The 22,750-nt window shown below is 35.2% G+C and overlaps 1 protein-coding gene across 7 annotated transcripts in view; it reads right to left on the bottom strand.

Moving 5' to 3' along the window:
- Positions 1-6,960: 6,960 nt before the first annotated feature.
- Positions 6,961-22,750, bottom strand: part of LOC107748528 (leucine-rich repeat flightless-interacting protein 2-like) — a 39,389-nt gene continuing 23,599 nt past the window's right edge. For 5 of the 7 annotated variants that reach the window (XM_016563335.1, XM_016563337.1, XM_016563339.1 and 2 more), the window contains 16 exons: positions 19,999-20,049; positions 18,189-18,233; positions 16,543-16,608; positions 15,582-15,659; positions 15,212-15,241; positions 14,975-15,100; positions 14,718-14,888; positions 13,777-13,869; positions 13,534-13,626; positions 12,418-12,510; positions 12,133-12,277; positions 9,358-9,407; positions 9,099-9,216; positions 8,909-8,988; positions 8,592-8,696; positions 6,961-7,632 (listed from right to left, as the gene is read on the bottom strand). In XM_016563335.1, coding sequence (XP_016418821.1) covers positions 7,522-7,632; positions 8,592-8,696; positions 8,909-8,988; positions 9,099-9,216; positions 9,358-9,407; positions 12,133-12,277; positions 12,418-12,510; positions 13,534-13,626; positions 13,777-13,869; positions 14,718-14,888; positions 14,975-15,100; positions 15,212-15,241; positions 15,582-15,659; positions 16,543-16,608; positions 18,189-18,233; positions 19,999-20,049 — 1,455 coding nt within the window. In that variant the 3' untranslated portion in view covers positions 6,961-7,521. The remainder of the gene's footprint in view (positions 7,633-8,591; positions 8,697-8,908; positions 8,989-9,098; positions 9,217-9,357; positions 9,408-12,132; positions 12,278-12,417; positions 12,511-13,533; positions 13,627-13,776; positions 13,870-14,717; positions 14,889-14,974; positions 15,101-15,211; positions 15,242-15,581; positions 15,660-16,542; positions 16,609-18,188; positions 18,234-19,998; positions 20,050-22,750) is intronic. The other 2 variants (XM_016563336.1, XM_016563340.1) reach the window with 2 other exon arrangements.

The following is a 22,750-nucleotide window of genomic DNA, read 5'->3' as shown; positions in this document are numbered from 1 at the left end:
TATATATATATATATATATATATATATTAGTTAGCTTAGTTAATTTTATACATGCATTATATATCTATGTATGTGTGTGTATAAAATTAACATTATATGCATTATAAAATAAATGTAAAAAATTTCCGTTTGTTTGTTTACAAGTACGTTGTATACAGTGGGTACGGAAAGTATTCAGACCCCCTTAAATTTTTCACTTTTTGTTATATTGCAGCCATTTGCTAAAATCATTTAAGTTAATTTTTTTTCCTCATTAATGTACACATAGCACCCCATATTGACAGAAAAACACAGATTTGTTGACATTTTTGCAGATTTATTCAAAAAGAAAAACTGAAATATCACATGGTCTTAAGTATTCAGACCCTTTGCTGTGACACTCATATATTTAACTCAGGTGCTGTCCATTTGTTCTGATCATCCTTGAGATGGTTCTACACCTTCATTTGAGTCCAGCTGTGTTTGATTATACTGATTGGACTTGATTAGGAAAGCCACACACCTGTCTATATAAGACCTTACAGCTCACAGTGCATGTCAGAGCAAATGAGAATCATGAGGTCAAAGGAATTGCCTGAAGAGCTCAGAGACAGAATTGTGGCAAGGCACAGATCTGGCCAAGGTTACAGAAAAATTTCTGCTGCACTTAAGGTTCCTAAGAGCACGGTGGCCTCCATAATCCTTAAATGGAAGACGTTTGGGATGACCAGAACCCTTCCTAGAGCTGGCCGTCCGGCCAAACTGAGCTATCGGGGGAGAAGAGCCTTGGTGAGAGAGGTAAAGAAGAACCCAAAGATCACTGTGGCTGAGCTCCAGAGATGCAGTCGGGAGATGGGAGAAAGTTGTAGAAAGTCAACCATCACTGCAGCCCTCCACCAGTCGGGGCTTTATGGCAGAGTGGCCCGACGGAAGCCTCTCCTCAGTTCAAGACACATGAAAGCCCGCATGGAGTTTGCTAAAAAAACACCTGAAGGACTCCAAGATGGTGAGAAATAAGATTCTCTGGTCTGATGAGACCAAGATAGAACTTTTTGGCCTTAATTCTAAGCGGTATGTGTGGAGAAAACCAGGCACCTGTCCAATACAGTCCCAACAGTGAAGCATGGTGGTGGCAGCATCATGCTGTGGGGGTGTTTTTCAGCTGCAGGGACAGGACGACTGGTTGCAATCGAGGGAAAGATGAATGCGGCCAAGTACAGGGATATCCTGGACGAAAACCTTCTCCAGAGTGCTCAGGACCTCAGACTGGAACTAAGGTTTACCTTCCAACAAGACAATGACCCTAAGCACACAGCTAAAATAACGAAGGAGTGGCTTCACAACAACTCTGTGACTGTTCTTGAATGGCCCAGCCAGAGCCCTGACTTAAACTCAATTGAGCATCTCTGGAGAGACCTAAAAATGGCTGTCCACCAACGTTTACCGTCCAACCTGACAGAACTGGAGAGGATTTGCAAGGAGGAATGGCAGAGGATCCCCAAATCCATGTGTGAAAAACTTGTTGCATCTTTCCCAAAAAGACTCATGGCTGTGTTAGATCAAAAGGGTGCTTCTACTAAATACTGAGCATTTTTCAGTTTTTCTTTTTTAATAAATCTGCAAAGATGTCAACAATTCTGTGTTTTTCTGTCAATATGGGGTGCTGTGTGTACATTAATGAGGAAAAAAAATTAACTTAAATGATTTTAGCAAATGGCTGCAATATAACAAAGAGTGAAAAATTTAAGGGGGTCTGAATACTTTCCGTACCCACTGTATATATATATAAAATGAAATCAAATGAAAGCTCTTGATGATGTTTATTAATAATTTATTGACTGATTTTTCATCTGAAAACTGGAAAACAGCACAGAGTAAAAACTAAAAATAAATAAATAAATAATGTTTTTAAAAAGTCACATTGTAAGATGTAAGGTCACAATTGCAAGATAGAAAGACAATTATGAAGAAAAAAATAACCTGGTTATTTTTTAAAAATATTTTTTATTTTTTATAAAAATAACCTACAAAAAAACTGAATGTAACTTCAAGAAACAAAAGAGTATATTCAATGAGAAATAAGAAAAAAACTGTCTTTTTTTATTTTTGAAAGTACTCAAAGGCATACAACATTTTACATGATGTTGCTATTCATGATTTATGAATGTGCTGTCAGATGTTTGGTTTACTTTTAAAATGCACAAATTTAATTCCATTCCTCCGTAGTCTTGTTTATTTAGGAATTTAGCAGCAGGATTAAAAGTTTTAAAAAAGTTTTTTTGTTGACGCTTTATTTGCTTATCCTATCAATCTAATATTAATATTATCTTATATTAACATTTAATATTAATACTCACTCTAATACTAATCTCCAAACCCTTACAATAACCATTTTCAACCATGCATGAGCAGAGAAGCTTTGTTCAAATGTAGGTGTGATTCTGTTTCCTCAGTATCAGAATATTTGCTCAAACATTCAGATAGATGATTATAAACTACTGAGCAGATGAATTGTGATTGTATTACTCTTAACAGGATGCCAAACAGACAAGTTCCTTGGTATGTGTCAACGGTAAACTAAAAGACATGTTGTGACTTAACTGGAAAATCTGGTTTAAGACTAAGTCTGAAAATATGTATTTGTGGGAAAATACAATAAATTGTGGAAAGAAAGACTGGCATAAACATAAAGAAATTGTGTTGTGTTAAACATTGATTGTTTACTACACAATCATGAGTTCTAGTTTAATGACGTCTGTATCTCTAGCACGCAGTTATCACAGTCCCAAAGAATGTTTAAAGACATGCCAATGAAATATACTTAACTGTCTGCTTGCAAACATGGGAGGGTTCTTAAACATTGAAATACAATTGTTCATGACTGGGGCGTTTGTGTGCACATTTTCTCTTTCTGACTCATCAGATCTACAGATAGCATGAATGAAATGCTGCTGGTGCTTACGTCAAATGTAATAATAGAGATGTACAAAGGCCAATTGCTGTTGATTCAAACAAGGCCTCAGTTAAATCGTTGTGACCCTGTTTGTCTTGGGTCATCTGTTGGATTTGCCTACCGGATCTCCCTTCCAACCTACCTTTGGCCCTCCAGGCTTGTACACCTGCTTGTTCCCTGAAGACTTCAGCTTGCAACTTGTACCACTTTGAGGTCTTCCAGTGGCCAGGCCAACTTCCCTCTTATCCAAGTGGTTTTGACCCCTGCCTGTCCTCACTTCGGCAGCAGCCTGCACCTTTGTGGTTTTGCCTCCCAGATTTTTCCTGCCTATGACTGTTGCTTGGCTAAGGATTGATTGTTTTGATTATTTTGTTGTTGTTGTTTTTTTTGCTGAGTTAGCTTTTTCTAATGAGCCTATACTCTTCACCTGCATTTGGGTTCTCTCTGTTACTGATTGTGACAAAATAACAAGGATATACAGTAAAGTATAAGACAAAAAGTATTTTTTTTAAATATGCAATGAGGAAGAATAGCAAAAATAAACAATGCAAAAGTATATGTTGTTTATGAATAAGAGAACCTGTATGCAATGAAAAAAATCTCTTGAAATAAAACATCCAAATCGTTCATTGCAACGGATATATTCATGTAAAAATTAAATAACATGCTTATTCTGACCTGTACTGTAACTATTAAAATATATAAAAGAAAAAAGTAATCATGCTAAATTGTATTATATTTTAAATGATTAGACACTTCTTGCTGACAAATAGGTAAAACCTAACGGTATGAAGGATAGTGTCAAATATTGGTATAAATTAAAAATTACAAGTAATCAATGTTTGGGGGCTGCACTGTAATCCTTAATAAATAAGTCTTAATGTCTTCTTGTTCTGATAAGATTTTTTGGTATTTGAACTACTGTTACACTGAATTACTTTTTAGTGGATGTCTTCTGTAAAACATGGTAAAAATGTTTAGAAAAAAAATTAAACAGGACACATTCTAAAAAAATTATTTAAAGCTGTATTAAACTTTCATTGTTTTGAGGCTTGAAAACCCTTTTGTCTTTAACCCATAAATACTTTTACATAGGGTTAGGTGTAGGGTTTGTGTGTGTGTGTGTGTGTGTGTGTGTGTGTGTGTGTGTGTGTGTGTGTGTGTGTGTAAAACATCATCCTGCATAGTCCTCCTATCATAGTTATCATAGTTGTATGAATGTGCCACTCAACATTCAACAGTACTCATCTGACATTAATTCCTGCTGTATTCAATTGCTGTTTCTATTAATATATTTTCGATTATTTCTTTATCAAAGGACAGGCCTGCTGTGCAATTTTCTGTCAGTTAGAGCTATGCTGGCTATATACAAAAGAAGTAAAATCTCCAGGGGCCAGTGTTCAGCTGTCTGTGTGTGAGGGCCAGCATATCTAAAAGACTCCCATTTGGGCTTTTAATTTCCTTTTTGTACTTCCTTATTGCTCTCTTCCTCTTTTTGTTTTTGCATAGCATCACATGAACAGATTTATTTAGGATAGATAATACAAATGAATAATTATATTAGTTTAAGGAAAAACGACACTGAATGTGTATTGGCTATAAAGGGAAAAAAAAAAAAAAAAGATAATAAATTCCCCAGAGGATGCCAACAATATGATTGAGATTGAGATTTACAGTGCCTTTAACATAGATAATATCACCAGAATGCGGAACTGATTTAGAAGATGAAAATCACTGCTGCCCTCTGCTGTTCAAATTTATGTTATTTAATGTTAAAAGGGAGCATGGTCCATTTTTCAAATGGCAGCGGCTATTTACACTAAGTGAAAATAGAATATTTTCTTAGCGATAGATGCTATTTACACTATAAGAGCAAATAGTGATGGATGCTAAGTGCAAATAGCGATGGATTCTGTTTACACTAAGTGAAAATAGCAGTATTTTTAACAATATGCTATTTACACTAAGTGCAAATAGCTATAGATTATATTTACACTATGTGAAAATAGCAGGATTTTCTGCTATTTATACTACTTATTGAAAATAGTGGCAATTATCTGCACCTCAGTGTTATAGTACATTATAAAACAGTATGCAATAATAACGTATTGAGTGTAAATTATAGTTTTAATTCAAATTATTAAATGGATGCCACCTTATTGGGACAATAAAGCCCTCCCTAAACTACTTTATTTTCAACTTTTTTTTTGATTATTTCCTTCATGTAAAAAAAAAAAAAAAAAAAGACTACGTTACGCACTTTACCATCTACGCCACTGGAACTAATAATTGACAGCCGTCTTTTATAGTGTTGACTAGTCCTATATCACACGTTTGTGGGTGGAGCTAGTGTAAATAGCCTCTGCCACCAAGGCGGGCTATTTGCGCTTAGTGTAAATAGACACTCCGTCTTCGAATCTTGTTTGCTTGCTCTTAAGATATTAATAACACATTTCAATTATGCAACAAAAGAATGAAGTCAGTGCTATTGCATGAGTTTATTTCTTGCTATGTCATGTCATACAGAAGAGCTGTAATACAGGTAAACAATGTAATTGGTGTGCCAATGTCTGTTATTTCAAAGGGTCAGCATATCAGTTCTTTAGAGACAGCATGTTCATGTTCACTGACTGTGTAAACCAGGTGGCGCATTGTCTCCAATGGTAGCAGAACCCAGGGGAGGGATACAAGTGAAATTCACAATCAGCAAAAAAGAATCATCTTCTTGCCAGAACCGATTACCCAGCAGATACAGCATCAAGACAATCATTATTATAGCTGTTTTCATAATGATGTACATACATCTGAACATTTTTGTGTAAATGCAATGGTCAATTTACATGTAAAAGCATTATTGCAAAACAATTCTTTTTTTTCTTCTTCTCTATTTAAAAAAAGCCATGTTCATTTCTATAAACCCCAAATGCATTGAGATTATTGTTACACTTAAATGGAGTTAAATGGCAGACCATTAGTGAAAGTGCTACAATGACCAGCTTTAAAAAAAGAAAGAGCTGCACTCCCATTTATTGTGTTGACTCAGCATGTTTTCAAAAGCAAGACTCAGATTACAGATTGTATCCTTAAAGGCTGGTGACATCTCAAATGTCCATTTAGCCCTCAGATGATATAGTTGCACCATGATCTGAGTTTAAACTGGACATGAAACAGTATTGATGATCAGCTGTGCTTACTGTCTAATGCTACTAACCATATTACAATGACCAAGACGTCTGTAGGTTTTTATACACGGAAAGTAAGTAGGTGGTCTTAAACCTGCATATTAAATAAAACAAAAGTATTTTCATCATTTGGCCCACTGGATATGTGAGAAAAAATATTAAGTGCTTTCATAAAGCAACAAAGAAAACTAAGTGCAGTGAGCGCTGAGAACATTTGTAACAGGACAATGATTCAAATCCTTCAAAGCCTGAATTATACCCAAATATACTCCATAAAGTTATAATAATTGATTACATCATTTTTTGTAGTCCTAATCTAGTTCTTCAGGATGTTGACAACATTAGCATAAAAACAAAAATTACTAACATTGTGAAGACACCTTATCTAGGTATGGACCAATGCGCAAACTAACACGCTCACACACACACAGATTTGGCGTGAAACAAAATGGACATTTATAGCAATAAGTCAATAAGTTGTTGATAGTGTAAACAACACTCCCCATCTGCACAAAAATTGCAAGAAAACACACAACTGTCTCTGTATGTGAGCATACATTCAATCATATGTGACCCTGGACCACAAAACCAGTCTCAAGTGTCAGTTTTTGGAAATTGAGATTTATACATCATCGGAAAGCTGAGTAAATAAGCTTTCCATTGATGTATGGTTTGTTATGATAGGACAATATTTGGCCGAGATACAACTATTTGAAAATCTGAAATCTGAGGGTGCAAAAAAAATCAAAATATTGAGAAAATCGCCTTTAAAGTTGTCCAAATGAAGTTCTTAGCAATGCATATTACTAATCAAAAATTACGTTTTGATATATTTACGGTAGGAAATTTACAAAATATCTCCATGGAACATGATCTTTACTTAATATCTACACACACAACGACTACACAAATTCAATTACCTAATTTTGCAAAACGGTTCTGTGTACAGATATGTTACAGTTTCCGTGTTACAAAATTTGAATACTGATGCAGGGATAAAGTGCATGGTCTGCTTAGATAAATCATGTCCCTCACGACTGGTTTACTAAACCAACATGCTACCATAAAGGAACATGCTGCAATAGCTGTGCTCGGCCTTTGCTGAGATGGTCTGTTGACACAGAGATCCGTAACCAGTCAAAAACTTTTTGAGAGCTCCTTGAGGGCCTGAATTCTGCTAATCCTAACCAAAGGTCACTTTAATGAGCCTCAGTAAGAATTCGTTTTTGATATGTCTTCCGCTTGGAATCCCACTAGCAAACAAATGGAGGTTGTCAGCCATATTTACTTTTTTAAGTCTGAATTAGCATGATTGGGCTAATTTGGTATGATTTTGATAGAAGTTTTAGTGTAATATGGGTGGCAGATCATTGGTGCCAGTGGGTGATGAGTGGGCACAGGTGGGCGTCACTGCTGTGCCAGAAGGGCACTCCGATTGGCCTTCATCTTCTCTAGTCTCTTCGTAAGGTGGCTGTTGCTTGCTTCCAGCTCATCGATACGATCAAGTGCAGACCTCAGCTAAAGAATAAACATAGCACTTGTTACATCACACTCTAAAAAATCAGTGACTGTAAATTTCATAAAAATAATTACACTACCTTAATAAAATCTCTAAATATCACTTAAGTGTCAGATACTATTTGAACTGATCTAAGCTGGGCTGCATTTCCCAAAAGCATCGTAAGCCTAAGTTGATCGTAGCTCCATTGGTTTCAATGGGTCTACGATGTACTTAAGTTTATGATGCTTTTGGGAAACGCAGCCCTGGACGATAACATCACTGAATCAATGATGAACTGACTTTAACTGGAAAATAGCATGTTTTGTCCTCTTGCATTATCGACACACTATTTTCCTGTTTCATATTGTAAAGCTGTTTTTGACACAATCTGTATTGTATAAAGCGTTATGTATGTTATGTGTTTATTAATCAGGTGGAACGGTTCGTGGAAAAAAATTTAACCGTACGGTTCTCCACACACGGTTCGGCACGCGCTAGGACCGCGGTTCAACTTAAATCTGACAACGCATCTGTAATGTGGTTTGCTATAAATAACACAACGTTCCACCCCTAGCGAGAGCGCCCTCTGGCCTTCGGATGGAGATTTACTACTGATCACAGAACCGTGCTTCACTGACAAGATGCGCATGACTATCGCAGCTTTTCGCGATTGTGATTTAATTTCGATTTATTGTGCAGCCCTACCTGAGGGTGAGTAAATTTTCAGCAAATTTTCATTTTTGTGTGAACTATTCTTTTAACTTGTTGAGTCTACTCAGTTTAATTCGTCATGGCAGCAAATGTAGTTATTCAGATCTATTTAAATTTTTTACTTACATTTATTCAATTCATAAGGCATATTTGATTGATTTCACAGCTATAAAATGTACTCAATATTTTTAAGTGTAAGAAAGTTGCAGTTGCTGCTAAATTGTTTGGAATATTAGTGGGTTTCTTTTTTAATAATTTAGTGTACCTCTCTCTGCAACTTGCGTTTCTCCACTTTTAGCTCATCTTCCACTTTCTCTGCAGCCTCAGCAGATGTCTTATAGCGGCTCACCTGACCCTCCAGCCGAATGATCTGCCACATGACAGAGATTACAGATTATGCATGAAATAATGTCAGATCATTTCCTGTGGAACTGTTTGTACCACAAGAGGAACAAAATTAACAGTGCATAAAGGAGGATTAAACATAAAAAGAGAACATTATGAACTACTGATGATGAAATTGCATGCAAGAGTACACTTTGTGCCTTTGGATAGAAAGTGTTAATTATATAATTGGCTTACATTTTGTTCAAGTGCTGTGACTTCTTGCTCAGACTTGACTAGCTTGAATTTAAGGTCACTGATCTGCCTGTTAGCATCTCCTGTAGAAATATATAAGTTGAAAAAATTTGAGAGTTCACATGAAAACTCTACATTACAAACCAGCCTTAATCAAGACTGATGGTGAATAAAATTTAAAGGCGTATCTTACTCTGCAGATCTAGAATATGATGGTCCAGACCATTCTGTAGGTCATCTTCATCTGTGTTTCCTGTTTCTTCTGTCCCATTCTTTTGTTTCTGCTCTGCAATGGCTTTATACTTCCGCACCTGCACATTCACACACAGATTAGTCATCCTAACAAAGTCCTTATGACAGGCATTACAGGTATTTCACAAAATGTTCTCCTACAATATTAATCATACGCATAACAATGAATCACTTGAAAAGTATGAAATGACAAAACTCACCTGGTCGAGCAAACTCTCTCTCTCTTCCACCAGCTTCCTCAATCTGATCTCTGAAAATTGCAAATAAAAAAAAAAATACAGCACATGAGCCTCGGGCATGAGGGCAATGTAACATACAACGAGATGATGTAGGCACTAAAAAACAAACAAACAAAAAATTGCAGCACAAAGTATACAAATTGGTCAGTCAATTAAAATTTTTTATTTATTACAATGAATTACAAAAAAATGCAGTTAACATGACTATAAATATCTGTCTAATGCATGACTGGATTGCAAAATAGATTGCTGTGGTCATAAGAAATAAGGAAATAAACAATGTATTAATTTCTAAAGCCATGTTTATAATGTCTTTTTAAAGCTGTATTATTTAATTAATTTAATGATCAGCATATCACGTAATCAATTAAAAATGCCTACATATCAATAATATTGTATTTATCATTAATATATCATTGTGTATAAATAGAAAATGTGTATATGGGTCTGTTATTATTATTATTGTTAATATCATCATCATTATCACGATTATTATTACATTTGTATGTGTGTTCGAACAAAACATTTTTGGTATTTGCTTTTTATTTCTGGTGTTACAAGTATGATGACAATTACAGCATTGGTAAACATGAAAAAAGTACACTTTTCTTCCAAAGCACAATGCATTTAATTGTATATGCATTTTCTGCATATAACACTGTATATATGTCCTCCATGAGAATTCTTTTTTTAAATCAAGCTTTTTTATTTCAGAATATTGAAAGAATTTGAACAGCCTTTGCATGTCCAAAACAAGTCTTGATCGGTCTCATTTGCATGGAGGATTTAAAGTACATTTGCAACATTACATCAAAAGATCAAATTATTGAGAAAAAAAAAATCTAAATAATATTGTCATAAACATCAGCGAATTAAAATGATTCTCTGAAAAATTATGACACAAAGCAGCTAAAGATCCTCTTCATCTTAAGCTTGGTCTTGAAGAACTTCTGTGTTTTATTTTCTATACTCAGTCCACTCGTTATTTCTTTTATTGGTTCACTGATATGCCTATTTACATAATCCAGCACTAAAAGATCAGCATCCAATGCAAAAGCTTCCTCACAACTATCGAGAAAGAACGCTGTGCCCTTGTGCTCTACTGGCATGCTATATGTGTCCTCCACAAACTGTAACTCTGGCTCAGCCTCTGTCTCTTGCTGGTTCCTGGATTGTGCATCATTGTCTCCTGTGGTATTAAAAATATCCACTTCATTAGACTCTGTGGGTTCAAACATAGATCTTTAGAGGTTTTAATGCCAGCATTGATTTCTATGCAGTTATTTTTCTCAGCTTCACCGTTCTGTGGTTCATATACTGTAATTTCAGATATTATCTGATTTTAAGGTTTAAATAAATATAGCGGCACATTAGGTAAAGTTTCTGCACTTGAATCAATGTATCTTTCATCTTCTGACCTGTTTTGTTTGGTTTTAACAGTAGACCACTTCAGATAGCAAAGAGTCCAGTTTCTATGCCTCAGAAATTGTAGTCCTCTCTCTTTTAACTTATTTTTGGGGGATGTATACAGTAAATATTTCCTCATTTACAATATTTCCTCATAACAAAGAAAAAACACCAAAAAGATTTCCCTCCACCAACTGTGCAGTCTCACCATCGTTTTGAGTAATCTCTGACTCTGTGCTTGAGATGATGTGCATTTATGAAGCTCTGCCTGCAACATTACTAAGATTGAGATGAAATGCCAGATGGAAAACACCTCTTGATTGGATTCAAAGAGTGAATCACAATTACGATTCCATCAAAACAAAAAGACACTGAGAATAATTCAATTGATTTTGTTAAGCAAATGGCAGAGTTGATCTTGATTGAATTAAAGGCTGATCAGTGAAGAGAGAATTCCAGCAGAGATCACCTCAGATGTGGAAAAATAAAGATTGATTTTGGTGTTGCTGACAACTAAAAATGTAAATTTCTGGATATATTGAGAATGGAGCAAAGCAAGCAACATTTAATCAAACAAACAGGCAGTTTAATATTTACAAGGGCACTGGGGAAAAAATGTTTTCATTTAAGGTTAGATCAGTATTACAGTTTTGCATTTTTATTTAGTTTAAAAATTTTTACATTTTCATTAGCATTGTTAGTTTTAGGGGTGTTTTTTCAGAGTCTTTGAGTTTTTTATTCATTTTATCTTAGTTTAATATTTTTGTTAATGTTAACAAATTTGTAATATTTTTTAAATATTTATGTTAAGTGGTATAATTTAAAGATGTTTAATATCATTATTTTTTTCAGCAGAGTCTAGTGTTATTGCTATCTAGTGGCATTTTCATGTTTAATGCAGCTGGATTCATGTTTTATAATATATTGAAAGCTGACTCCAACATTAATTTGTGGACATTTCATTTTACTTAGTTTTGGAGAAAATGCATTATCATTTAGTTTTATTATTTATGTTTTTTTATTTAGTTATTTGATCTTTATTTAATTTAACACAAATGTTTTCATTTTTGCTTAATTTTGTCTCATTTACTTTAGGTTTTCACTAAAGGTTTTCATTTAGTTTTTGCTTTTCTTGCAGCATAATGGTTTCTATATTTAAATAAAACATTGCAAAGGTGCAGCAACAAAATACCATAAAAGCAAAATTGTAAAAATGCATATAATTTGACTACAGTTAAGTTGGATACTGTACAAATAAGCTACAATAGCTGATTTGTTTAAAATGCTTAATTATGTGTTTTTAAAAAATCTGGTAACCATTTGTCTTACCTAACATGCTGTCTCCACTCATAGTGGGCGTGTGAGAGTCTTGATTCAATCGGGAGGCTGTTTCCGCATCAGCATGCCCATCAATCGCCCCATCTGCTAACTCCCCATTGGCTGTCACCTCAGATCCCAGAATAATGCCATGTTTCTGTGAAAGAATACAATCTGATCTCAATCTCCCATTTATTTCATTACTTTATTATGGTCCTTTAAAGTCAAAATAATAATGCTAATATAATGACTGCTATTTCTTGGCTGTGATTGTCAGTATTCCTTCTATATCTCTACCTTTAGAGCATCCCTAAGCCGGCAAACCTCGTTCCTGAGTGCCTCCCGTTCATCATGGATAATGTCTGAATATTCCTTCTGCCTCTCTAAGGCCTTAATGCAGCCGTCCGCAAAAGTGAACAATCAAGGAAAGGAAGAACAGAGGAGTAAAGGAAACACATAAGGTTTGGAAAGACTACAAGGGTCATATGACAGTATCAAGCATTCAGTTGTTAAGCATTAAGTTAATAGGTTAATAAGTTAATAAGTATTAAGGGGGAGTAAAAAGATTTAGGATAAAAAGTGTTAAAATACAAAAGAAAGAATAGTTTTAATGTGACATGATTAATGGAAAATGGCCATGGAAGGTTATTGTACCCGGATCTTTTTATCTTTCCATTCCAATGTTTCTTGCAGGTCAGCGATCTCTCTAATATAGTCCGTCTGCTTTCCCCGAGACTGTTGGGCTTCCTGAGCCCCGGCCATGAGGGTAAGCAGAGGAAAACAGGGATAGGTCAAAGAATATTAAGAGGAAAATGTGAGAGAAGAGAACAGAATAACACATAATTCATCTATGCCAGGAAGAATTTGACTATTCCATCATTTACTGGTGATGCTCACCGTCAGCAACTCTTCACTCTGCTTCAGGGTTTCCTTCATCTCCTCAAACTGGAACTTCAAGACATTGTGGGCATGATGCTCTCGCTCGAAGTCCTAACATACATTAAAATAAAAAAATTAAAATAAAAAACACACACATAATTGATGAAGTATGCATTAAAATTTGAATTCCTGATTATTAGTAGTCACTATCAGTTATTTGAACAGTAGTCATTATATGATTTCTCAGAATTAAAGGATCACTGCATACTCTGACTTCACAATGATCATCTTTATGACTGTGTGCATTTCAGTTTATTTCTTGTATATTAACAATCTATAAGGTTTGGAAAGACTACAAGGGTCATATGACAGTATCAAGCATTCAGTTGTTAAGCATTAAGTTAATAGGTTAATAAGTTAATAAGTATTAAGGGGGAGTAAAAAGATTTAGGATAAAAAGTGTTAAAATACAAAAGAAAGAATAGTTTTAATGTGACATGATTAATGGAAAATGGCCATGGAAGGTTATTTTACCCGGATCTTTTTATCTTTCCATTCCAATGTTTCTTGCAGGTCAGCGATCTCTCTAATATAGTCCGTCTGCTTTCCCCGAGACTGTTGGGCTTCCTGAGCCCCGGCCATGAGGGTAAGCAGAGGAAAACAGGGATAGGTCAAAGAATATTAAGAGGAAAATGTGAGAGAAGAGAACAGAATAACACATAATTCATCTATGCCAGGAAGAATTTGACTATTCCATCATTTACTGGTGATGCTCACCGTCAGCAACTCTTCACTCTGCTTCAGGGTTTCCTTCATCTCCTCAAACTGGAACTTCAAGACATTGTGGGCATGATGCTCTCGCTCGAAGTCCTAACATACATTAAAATAAAAAAATTTAAATAAAAAACACACACATAATTGATGAAGTATGCACTAAAATTTGAATTCCTGATTATTAGTAGTCACTATCACAGTTATTTGAACAGTAGTCATTCTATAATTTCTCAGAATTAAAGGACCACTGCATACTCTGACTTCACAATGATCATCTTTATGACTGTGTGCATTTCAGTTTATTTCTTGTATATTAACAATCTACTTATCATTGTCTGATGCTCACATTACTTCTATGTGTATATTGATTGTTGATATCTTTGTATGCCCTCCTCTGCTAACCAATTTAGTATTGAAACCACCCTAACTGTTTATGAAATGCTATTTGTTTTCGTAATATAACAGAAAACATTGCCACGTAGTTTAGTTATGATTAGTCTTAACGCTTGAATGCACAAAGGGGGTCAAACTGACCCGATAAGAGTGTGAATTTTGGGGTCTTTTATCTATTTATTATTCTTGCATGTCAAAACTTGTATGTGAGCTTCCGCAGCGTTAATAATACATTTCCTGGTCATAGGTTCTGAAAAAGATAACAACATAATTTTTGTTTCACTATTCTAATTCTGGGGTCAAAATGATCCCTTTACACTTCATATGGAATTTTGACTCACCATTTTTGTCAAAAGTTTGATTTAATGTTTTTTTAATAATAAATAAAAAATATATATTTAGATATGCTCAATATATACTTGGTTATGACTATATCCGTTTCATATTTTGTATTGAACAAAAATAAAACAATTATGCATTTGTAAAAGGGTCAATTATTCTAGAGGATTTTTTCTTTAAAAAAAGTGATTTCACCACTTGACAGCCCTTACTCTGGTTTTCTCCTCACACTCTCTGTGTTTCTCACACAGAAGTTCCTCAAGCTCCATTAGAGTGTCTCTCAGTGTGTCCACCTGATACATCAGGTTTGTCTTCTCATTGTCCAGCTGAGCATTGGACACCATTGCCTTACGGTATTTCTCCTCCACCTCCACCAGGGAGTCCTGAGAGCAGACAAACAAAAATGAGGAAATTACATACAGACCATGGTCATTTTAATTCAGCATTATAAATACACTTTCAAAATTACCTTCATTTCCCGTATGGAGGCCTCAGTGTCCGCTGAAATCGAGGTATCACAGCTTCCTCTTCGTGATAAACCTCCACCCAGAGATGCCAGAGTTGCAGCAGAGAGGGTGGAGGCTGTCCTGGACCCCTGAGGATGTAGTTAAAATATTTACTTGATCTGGTGGATCACTTTGTTGTGGTATTATCTACCGTGATGTTTGTGAATCTATTCAAAATCCTAAAAATGATCCTACTCCACCTTTTCCAGGAAATCTGACCTTTCCTCCACCTGTGTGAAAAAATTAAATGTGTTCAGTAGATGCTACATTGAAAAACCATCCATATTTCTTATATGTCTAAATTAAATGAGAAATGCTCAGGATCTAAAACAATACTGGGCCATTTAGAGATATATTCCATGCTTTATCCACTAGAGGGAGCATGGCACAAACAAGGTGCATGCTAATTCCACATGATACTGAAGATTTTAGTGAGAGGAACAGGATATGCAGAGGAGCGAGAGAGCAGGTCAGTTTTTGCCATAGATCTCTATATGTTACAAGGATGGCAGATGTGACCTTGAAACTGCAGAACTAAAGCTTGATCAGAGATAGAAAAGGGAAGCTCACCACTGGACTGGCACGGGCTGAACTCGCCCTAGAGGAGGCCCTGGAACTGGTGCCCAGAAAGCCATTGTAGTCTGAAGGCTGACCAGAATGCAGGTATAGAGAAAAATGGGATGAGGAGTAGATGTTAGCAGGAAGAGAGCATAAGGGAAAATATATAGGAACTGACAAGTATAACGAAGTTTCAGAAAGTACACAGTCTCATATACACTACCATTCAAAAGTTTGGAGTTAGTAAGATTTTGAATGATTTTGAATAAAGTTTCTTATGCTCACCGAGGCTTGATCAAAAAATACAGTACAAACAGAAATATTGTAAAATGTAATTTATCCCTGTGATGGCCCAGTTGAATTTTCAGCAGCATGGTCCTTCAGAAATGGTTGTAACATGCTGATTTGGTGCTCAAGTAACATTGTGATTCTTTTTTTTTTTCAGGATTTTGATAATGAACAGAAGGTTCAAAAGAATTTTTTTTTTTTTGGAAACAATAAATGTCTTTACTGTCACTTTTGATCAATTAAATCCATCCTTGCTGAAAACAGCATTAGTTTCTTTCAAAATACTTTTGAACAGTAGTGTAAAACCAAGCCCATTCTGTAGGTCAAAACACACATTGACATACACACAGCGTTAGCGGGTTTCTGTGCGAAGGAGAGTCAGTCTGTATGACTAGTAAACAACCACACTTTGACCACACAAAAGACAGAAAGAAATTCAATCCAAGATGATTAACCATGCTTTACATACAGTACAAACACCACCCGTCCCACTCTCATTACTAGGGGAAAAACAGCTCCCAAACTTTCCTCAGAGAAACTTCAAGACATAAACAAAGACACAAACAACACCTAGTCAAGCCTGTGGTCTGAAAACAGAACCATGCAAGACGCTCAACAAGCCCAGAGTAGCATTGGGTATCAGGTCATGCCACGGTCAAAGAGACAGGTAAAGTTCGGGCCTTACGCCTCTAGCGCTGGAGCCACTGAAACGCCTAGTGGCAGAGTATGAACTCTCTTCATGCAGTGACCCCTGCAGACAGAACAGAACACCTCACCATACTACATTCACCTCTTACACACGATATCTCTCAAACATAACCACGGAAAACACAACAAACACTTTAAAAAGACGATAAAGACCTTTAAATGACAGCTTTATTGATCCAAAATGCTTCACCACCATGAAATGAGATCTAACAGGGCTGCTAACAATCAGGGGAGATGTACTTTAAACACATCAAGGACAGGAAATGTTCATTACATACAGAGGAGTGCAAAGAAAGCTTCTTTGCATGTTTACAGAACGTTAACACATTAGCCATCGAACTTAATGCACGCAGAGTATGAACTCTCTTCATGCAGTGACCCCTGCAGACAGAACAGAACACCTCACCATACTACATTCACCTCTTACACACGATATCTCTCAAACATAACCACGGAAAACACAACAAACACTTTAAAAAGACGATAAAGACCTTTAAATGACAGCTTTATTGATCCAAAATGCTTCACCACCATGAAATGAGATCTAACAGGGCTGCTAACAACCAGGACAGGAAATGCTCATTACATACAGAGGAGCGCAAAGAAAGCTTCTTTGCGTGTTTACAGAATGTTAACACATTAGCCATCAACCTTAATGCACTCTGATGTACTCTGAGCACTTATGGAATGACTAAATAAAGAATTGATTGCTGCGTTAGATGTCTTGAGTAAGAGGCTTTGGAAGCCAGAGACTTGTCAACACGTGTAACCAAAGAAGTTCTGTGTATCAGGTTACTAAACTGCATGCAGGTTGCATGAGGGATTGAACACAGACAACACATGCCCCTAAATAAGAGAGTTTAACCAAAAATTAAAATTCTGGTAGCATTTTGCTCTAAAGGTTTCGCAAACATAAAGCTAGAGACAGAGATATCTAGCAGAATGTCCAAGCAGCTCTTTTCTAGAATGGAAGTCATTGTGAAAATGTTTTCTTGTTAATTGCATTGTAATGAATTATAAGCAGTTAGTACATTTAAAATATTTTAACTTTAAATGTAACATTGAATATCATACTGCAGTTTAAATTATAATCAGGTACTTTACACATCCTTTAATATGTTAGTAAACACATCATAATAAGTGTATTTTAAGGTATGAAAAAAGATTATTAAAGCATGATGTAAAATAAAGAAAAAAAATTGTAATGTCAGTTTTCATGTTACAGAGTGCATCTTTTAAGTGTGAAACAGTCATGAAATTAATCTGTAATTACTTTTTTATATAGGCCTACTATTAATATTTGAAGTACACTACAAGAGCACATTCATTATAGTGAAGCGCACTTATTTTTCAAAAGGGAATGAATGGGGAAAGTGACTGTGTTGTTCATTCACTTTCATTGTATAGAAAAGAAAAGCTTGAACATTCTACTAGATCTCTCCTTTTGTCTTCCACACAAAAAAAGAAGGTCGTATGGGTTTCAATGACAACAGAATTTCCATTTTTGGATGAACTATATCTTTATGTTCATTCATATATGTGCCATGTATTCACCAAAATGAAACAGAGTGACCAAATGATCTGCATGTAAATTTGCATGCAGATGACAAAATGGAAACAAACCCTGTGACTTCTTGAACGAGGGGGTTCACTAAAAAGCGCAGAGGGCTAAAAACAAACAGAGAGAGGAGGAAGAAATATATATGCTCATAACATTGCATTTCAATACTCCACATTCTTCAAGTAAAATAAATCATCTCTTTACGTCCAGAACCCTACTGTTGTGGTTTACTGACGTTTGTTTGAAAGTTCCTGTGAAATGACTGGGGAAGGAGGAGCAGTCAAAAGGAAGAAAGGGTTATAAGATAAAACAATGAAGAAGATAACTAATTCTAAAGAAAGGAATAAAGATGAATTGTTGGGGATTGTGAGAGGGACAGCCCTAAACCTACCCATCTCCACCCCCTGGATCAAATTGTTCCAATTACTCTTATACATATTGTTGTTACAAAATGTAGTTATATATGTCCTGTTACACATTTGTACTTACACAAACCATTCGGAGGGTTGTTACATGTGTGTATTTACAGAAATATTACAGCTCTAGATACTATGTACCAATGTGTACTTACACTGTGGTTACATACTACGTACACATCTAGTTACTATGTAAGTACACAGGTACTAGGGCCACTTAATTATAAAGTGGGACCAAAAGTTTTTGTTCACATAATGTATGTGTGTGTACTGTGTATATTTATTATGTATATATAAATACAAACACATGCATGTATATATTGTTTATACAGTATAATAAATATACTTAAATATAATATAAATTATATCAATATAAATAAATACATGTAGATATTTTCAAAATATATACTGTATGTGTGCAAACATATATTATGTAAACAAAAACTAGTGTTCTAATAATTTTGACCACCACTGTATATACACACGTGTGTGTTTGCTGTATACATGAATCATCCTGAATTACTGATCTTGCCTTTCATTTACATCTGGAAGAGAATTTCATTGCATTTTATCTAGACTACATATTTGCTGCGCTTGCATCATAGCAGGAAAAAAATGTAAGAAGTTTGAATCCATGTTTGACAAGCTCCTGTCTCAACATCTCCACTCTTCCTTTGAGGCTGGTGATGTTGTTCTGGACCACTATGTCAACAATGCTGCTATTCCATTTAAAATCTTCTTGGTTGTCCACCTGAATGATCTCAAACTTAAATTCTGAAAAATGTTTGGACATTTACAGTAAGTAACAGAAGTTGTCCCAGGAGGACTAAGAATCTGTACTATCAACAATCACAGTCTACACCCTTTTTTCAGCTATTTTAAATGTGGTACTGGTTGGTTGTATTAACTATTGTGAAAAAAATTTCAGAGTTTTGTGCACATTGTTTTGAGAAAATTATTTGCATGATTTGTAATTTGTAAAAATTAATGAAAACGTTCAAATTACAAAGTATTCAGATCACTGTGTTAACTGTTTTGAGAACAGTGACCTGAGTTTGGAGAAATGTGTCAAATCAATTGAGAAAAACTGTAATGAAAAATGTAAGAAAAAAAGTAAGCCCACACAAGTTCTTTTACTACATAACCACCATAATTTTCTGTGCATGGTTGATGCCAGAAACGTTAGTCATTTAAGTATTTTTATTTAACTGTTAGAAGATTAAAACGAAGTGAAAAGCGCTCTTATACTGAGACTAATTATGTTTATTAAATTATAGAAAATTACAACAAATGCAGGAATTTTCCTTTCCATTATTTGAACCTGGAACCTTCAAATTAATAACCACTTAACTACCACCCTTTATTTTGAGTGGTAAACGCTAGAACCTGGCATAAATTATACAATGTTTTTTTTTTTTTTACTTTATCATCCAGAGGACATCACAAGTATACTAACCCTCAAACTGCCCCGACTGCCAACAGACATCCGCTCCTCATCATCTGATATCTAATACAAGACAAAGAAAACTTTATGTAAAAAGACAAAGAAAACTTAATATGTAACTTGAACCCCCTAGAAATATGATATAATTAGATGAATACTTTACAACAATGCTTGTTTTATCAGTAAAACAAAAAGAAAAGAAATGTATGTATATTTTACATTGTGCTTGTGTTTGTGTGTGTGTGTGTGTGTGCGCGTGTTTTTGTGACATATGAGGACACACATTTGTATAATGACATGGGTATGACATAGGTATTACAAGGAGAAGGTGACTTATAAGGACATTACCCCATGTCCCCATTTTTCAAAACGCTTATAAATCATACAGAATGAGCTTTTTTGAGAAAGTTAAGGACAGGAAGTTTCCTGTAAGGGGTAGGGTTAGGTGTAGGGTTGGTGTAGGGCAATAGCACATACAGTTTGTACAGTATAAAAACCATTACGCCAATGGAATGTCCCAACAATTCACAAAAACAAACGTGTGTGTGTGTGTGTGTGTTTGCCCCAACCACATTTTATGGACAAATCTGTGAACATTTATGAATTTACTGACACAAATCTGACAAAATCTCCTTTTAGTGATGTTCTCATTCATTTGTTAAAAAAAAAAAACGTAATATTAGTGTAGCTTAGATTAGCTTGTTCTGCTGTAAACACAATGGAAATTTTTGATCATTGCTCCAGATTACATGAAGAGATGTTGATAATCAAAGGGATGTTTGAAAAGGAGGTAAGCCTTCGTATCATGTAGTTACATCAAGATTAGTAGAACATGTTCCTCCAATCATTCAAAATTTAAAAAAAATTATAATCAAACCGCCCTGATTCATTGTAACCATATGGAAATTAGAATGCAATTTAGTTTTCAAATTTTCTCCTCTTTAGTGACAGTCTTTTTCAACCTGATCTCATGACGAAAACGTACCTGTGGGAACTTTTTTGCAATACACAAAATACATCCCGCCAGGGCCGTTTTAACCATTGGGCTAGGCGGGGCTGAAGCCCCGGGGCCCGAGCAAGGAGGGGGCCCGTGATTGGCTGTGGAGTAGATTGACTGGAGCGCCGATCGCCAAAGCCACCACGCCCCCCACTTATTAGCGTTGTTATTTAGTTGAGCTTTTCCGTAAATTCCATGCATTACCACTTGAGATTGAAACGTAAAGTCTGAATTTCGTTTACCAATCAAACGCATTTATTCTCTATTTGACTTTTGAACAATATGCGCACGTATCTATCAGGTGATTGCTGCCCAGTATGTCTGCATTCACCTCTCTTCACTTTGTTCTGGAGTAATCTGGAAATGGTCGCGCAAAGAACAACATTCAATAAGTAAAAATGTCAGCAATTCTAAAAGAGAGAGGGGCTCAAATAACGAACAACATAAAAAACATGACTTAGTAAATTCCCCAGCTATCAGGTTATTTTACTAAAGCTGATGATGGAGTGGAAGTTGCTGGAACAGCAAGTGAACCGGGCACACGGAGCAGATAAAAACAGTGTCATCGTCCACACAGATTTTAGGTTAGTTTGATTATTAACTGGATTTATATTGTTTTTGTGTTTGAACAAACTATATTCGGGTTGGGAGATAATCCGGTAGAAATATATCAATCGTTGATTGAAGCGCGTCATGATGTAGTCTAAGCTTATCATTTCAAGGCGTTTTAAGCAGGTTTTAAAACAAATGGTTTATACTGTTCATGGACATTACGCTGCGGGGCAGAATTCATTCTGATAAATGTGTGCGTTAAAACGGTTTCTACCTGATACGCGCGGCGCGCACCTGCTCGTATTACTGACTAAACTTTCGCTCCTTGTGCTTAAACGGTCAAATACACATAGTTATGTGTCAAAATGCCCGTCTTTGCGAGTATCCTCGTAAACACAGTTATTTGTGTCTTAAATGAATGTTAATAGTTGAAGATAAAACATGTGTTAGGCTATATGAGATCCTTAGCCTTATATGATGAGATCTTAAAAGAATATTCACCCAAAAATGAAGATACTGTCATCATATACTTACCCTCAAATTGTTCTAAACCTCTATGAATTTCCTTTTCCTCCTCAACATAAAAGAAGATATTTTGAAGAATGATCGTAACCAGTTTCTGGTCCCAACTGACTCCAATAGTGTTTTTTTTTCAGTGAGTAGTGAGGGCCCAGCAACTGTTTGGTTACCAATATTGTTCCAAATATATTATTTTGTGTTCAACAGCATGAAGGAATCTCATACAGGTTTAGAACATCAACAGAATTTTCATCTTTGGGTGAACTATAATGCAGCCTAATATAGCTGCTGTTACCATTTGTGTCAATAATGTAAATCAAACATCAGAAAGAAAATAACTTACTGTCCTTGACTGAATCACTTTTGTAAAATAAATAATGAATGTATATTGAATTTATACAGTGAAGACTATTCAGTCTATTTGCACATTTTCTTTATACAATATATTTATTATTCAGTGCTTTAAGTTTTTCAAGTAGGCCGTTTTTTATGATCTTTGTTCTGTTGTAGCCTAATTTGTGACTGTTTACTTGTCTTCAGTAAGCTTATTTTTACTTAGGCTAGTATTATTTTTTATTGATATTGAAATTGGTAACAAAAATTATGAAATTTCAGTGCATCAAGAATTTTGATAAAATGGTATAAAAATCCTATTTAAAGCTTTATATATATATATATATATAGGGTACAACGGGG

The sequence above is a fragment of the Sinocyclocheilus rhinocerous genome, unplaced genomic scaffold (assembly GCF_001515625.1).
Source record: "Sinocyclocheilus rhinocerous isolate Xijiao unplaced genomic scaffold, SAMN03320098_v1.1 scaffold349, whole genome shotgun sequence".
Taxonomy (NCBI): domain Eukaryota; kingdom Metazoa; phylum Chordata; class Actinopteri; order Cypriniformes; family Cyprinidae; genus Sinocyclocheilus; species Sinocyclocheilus rhinocerous.
This window is presented reverse-complemented; position numbering and strand designations above follow the sequence as displayed.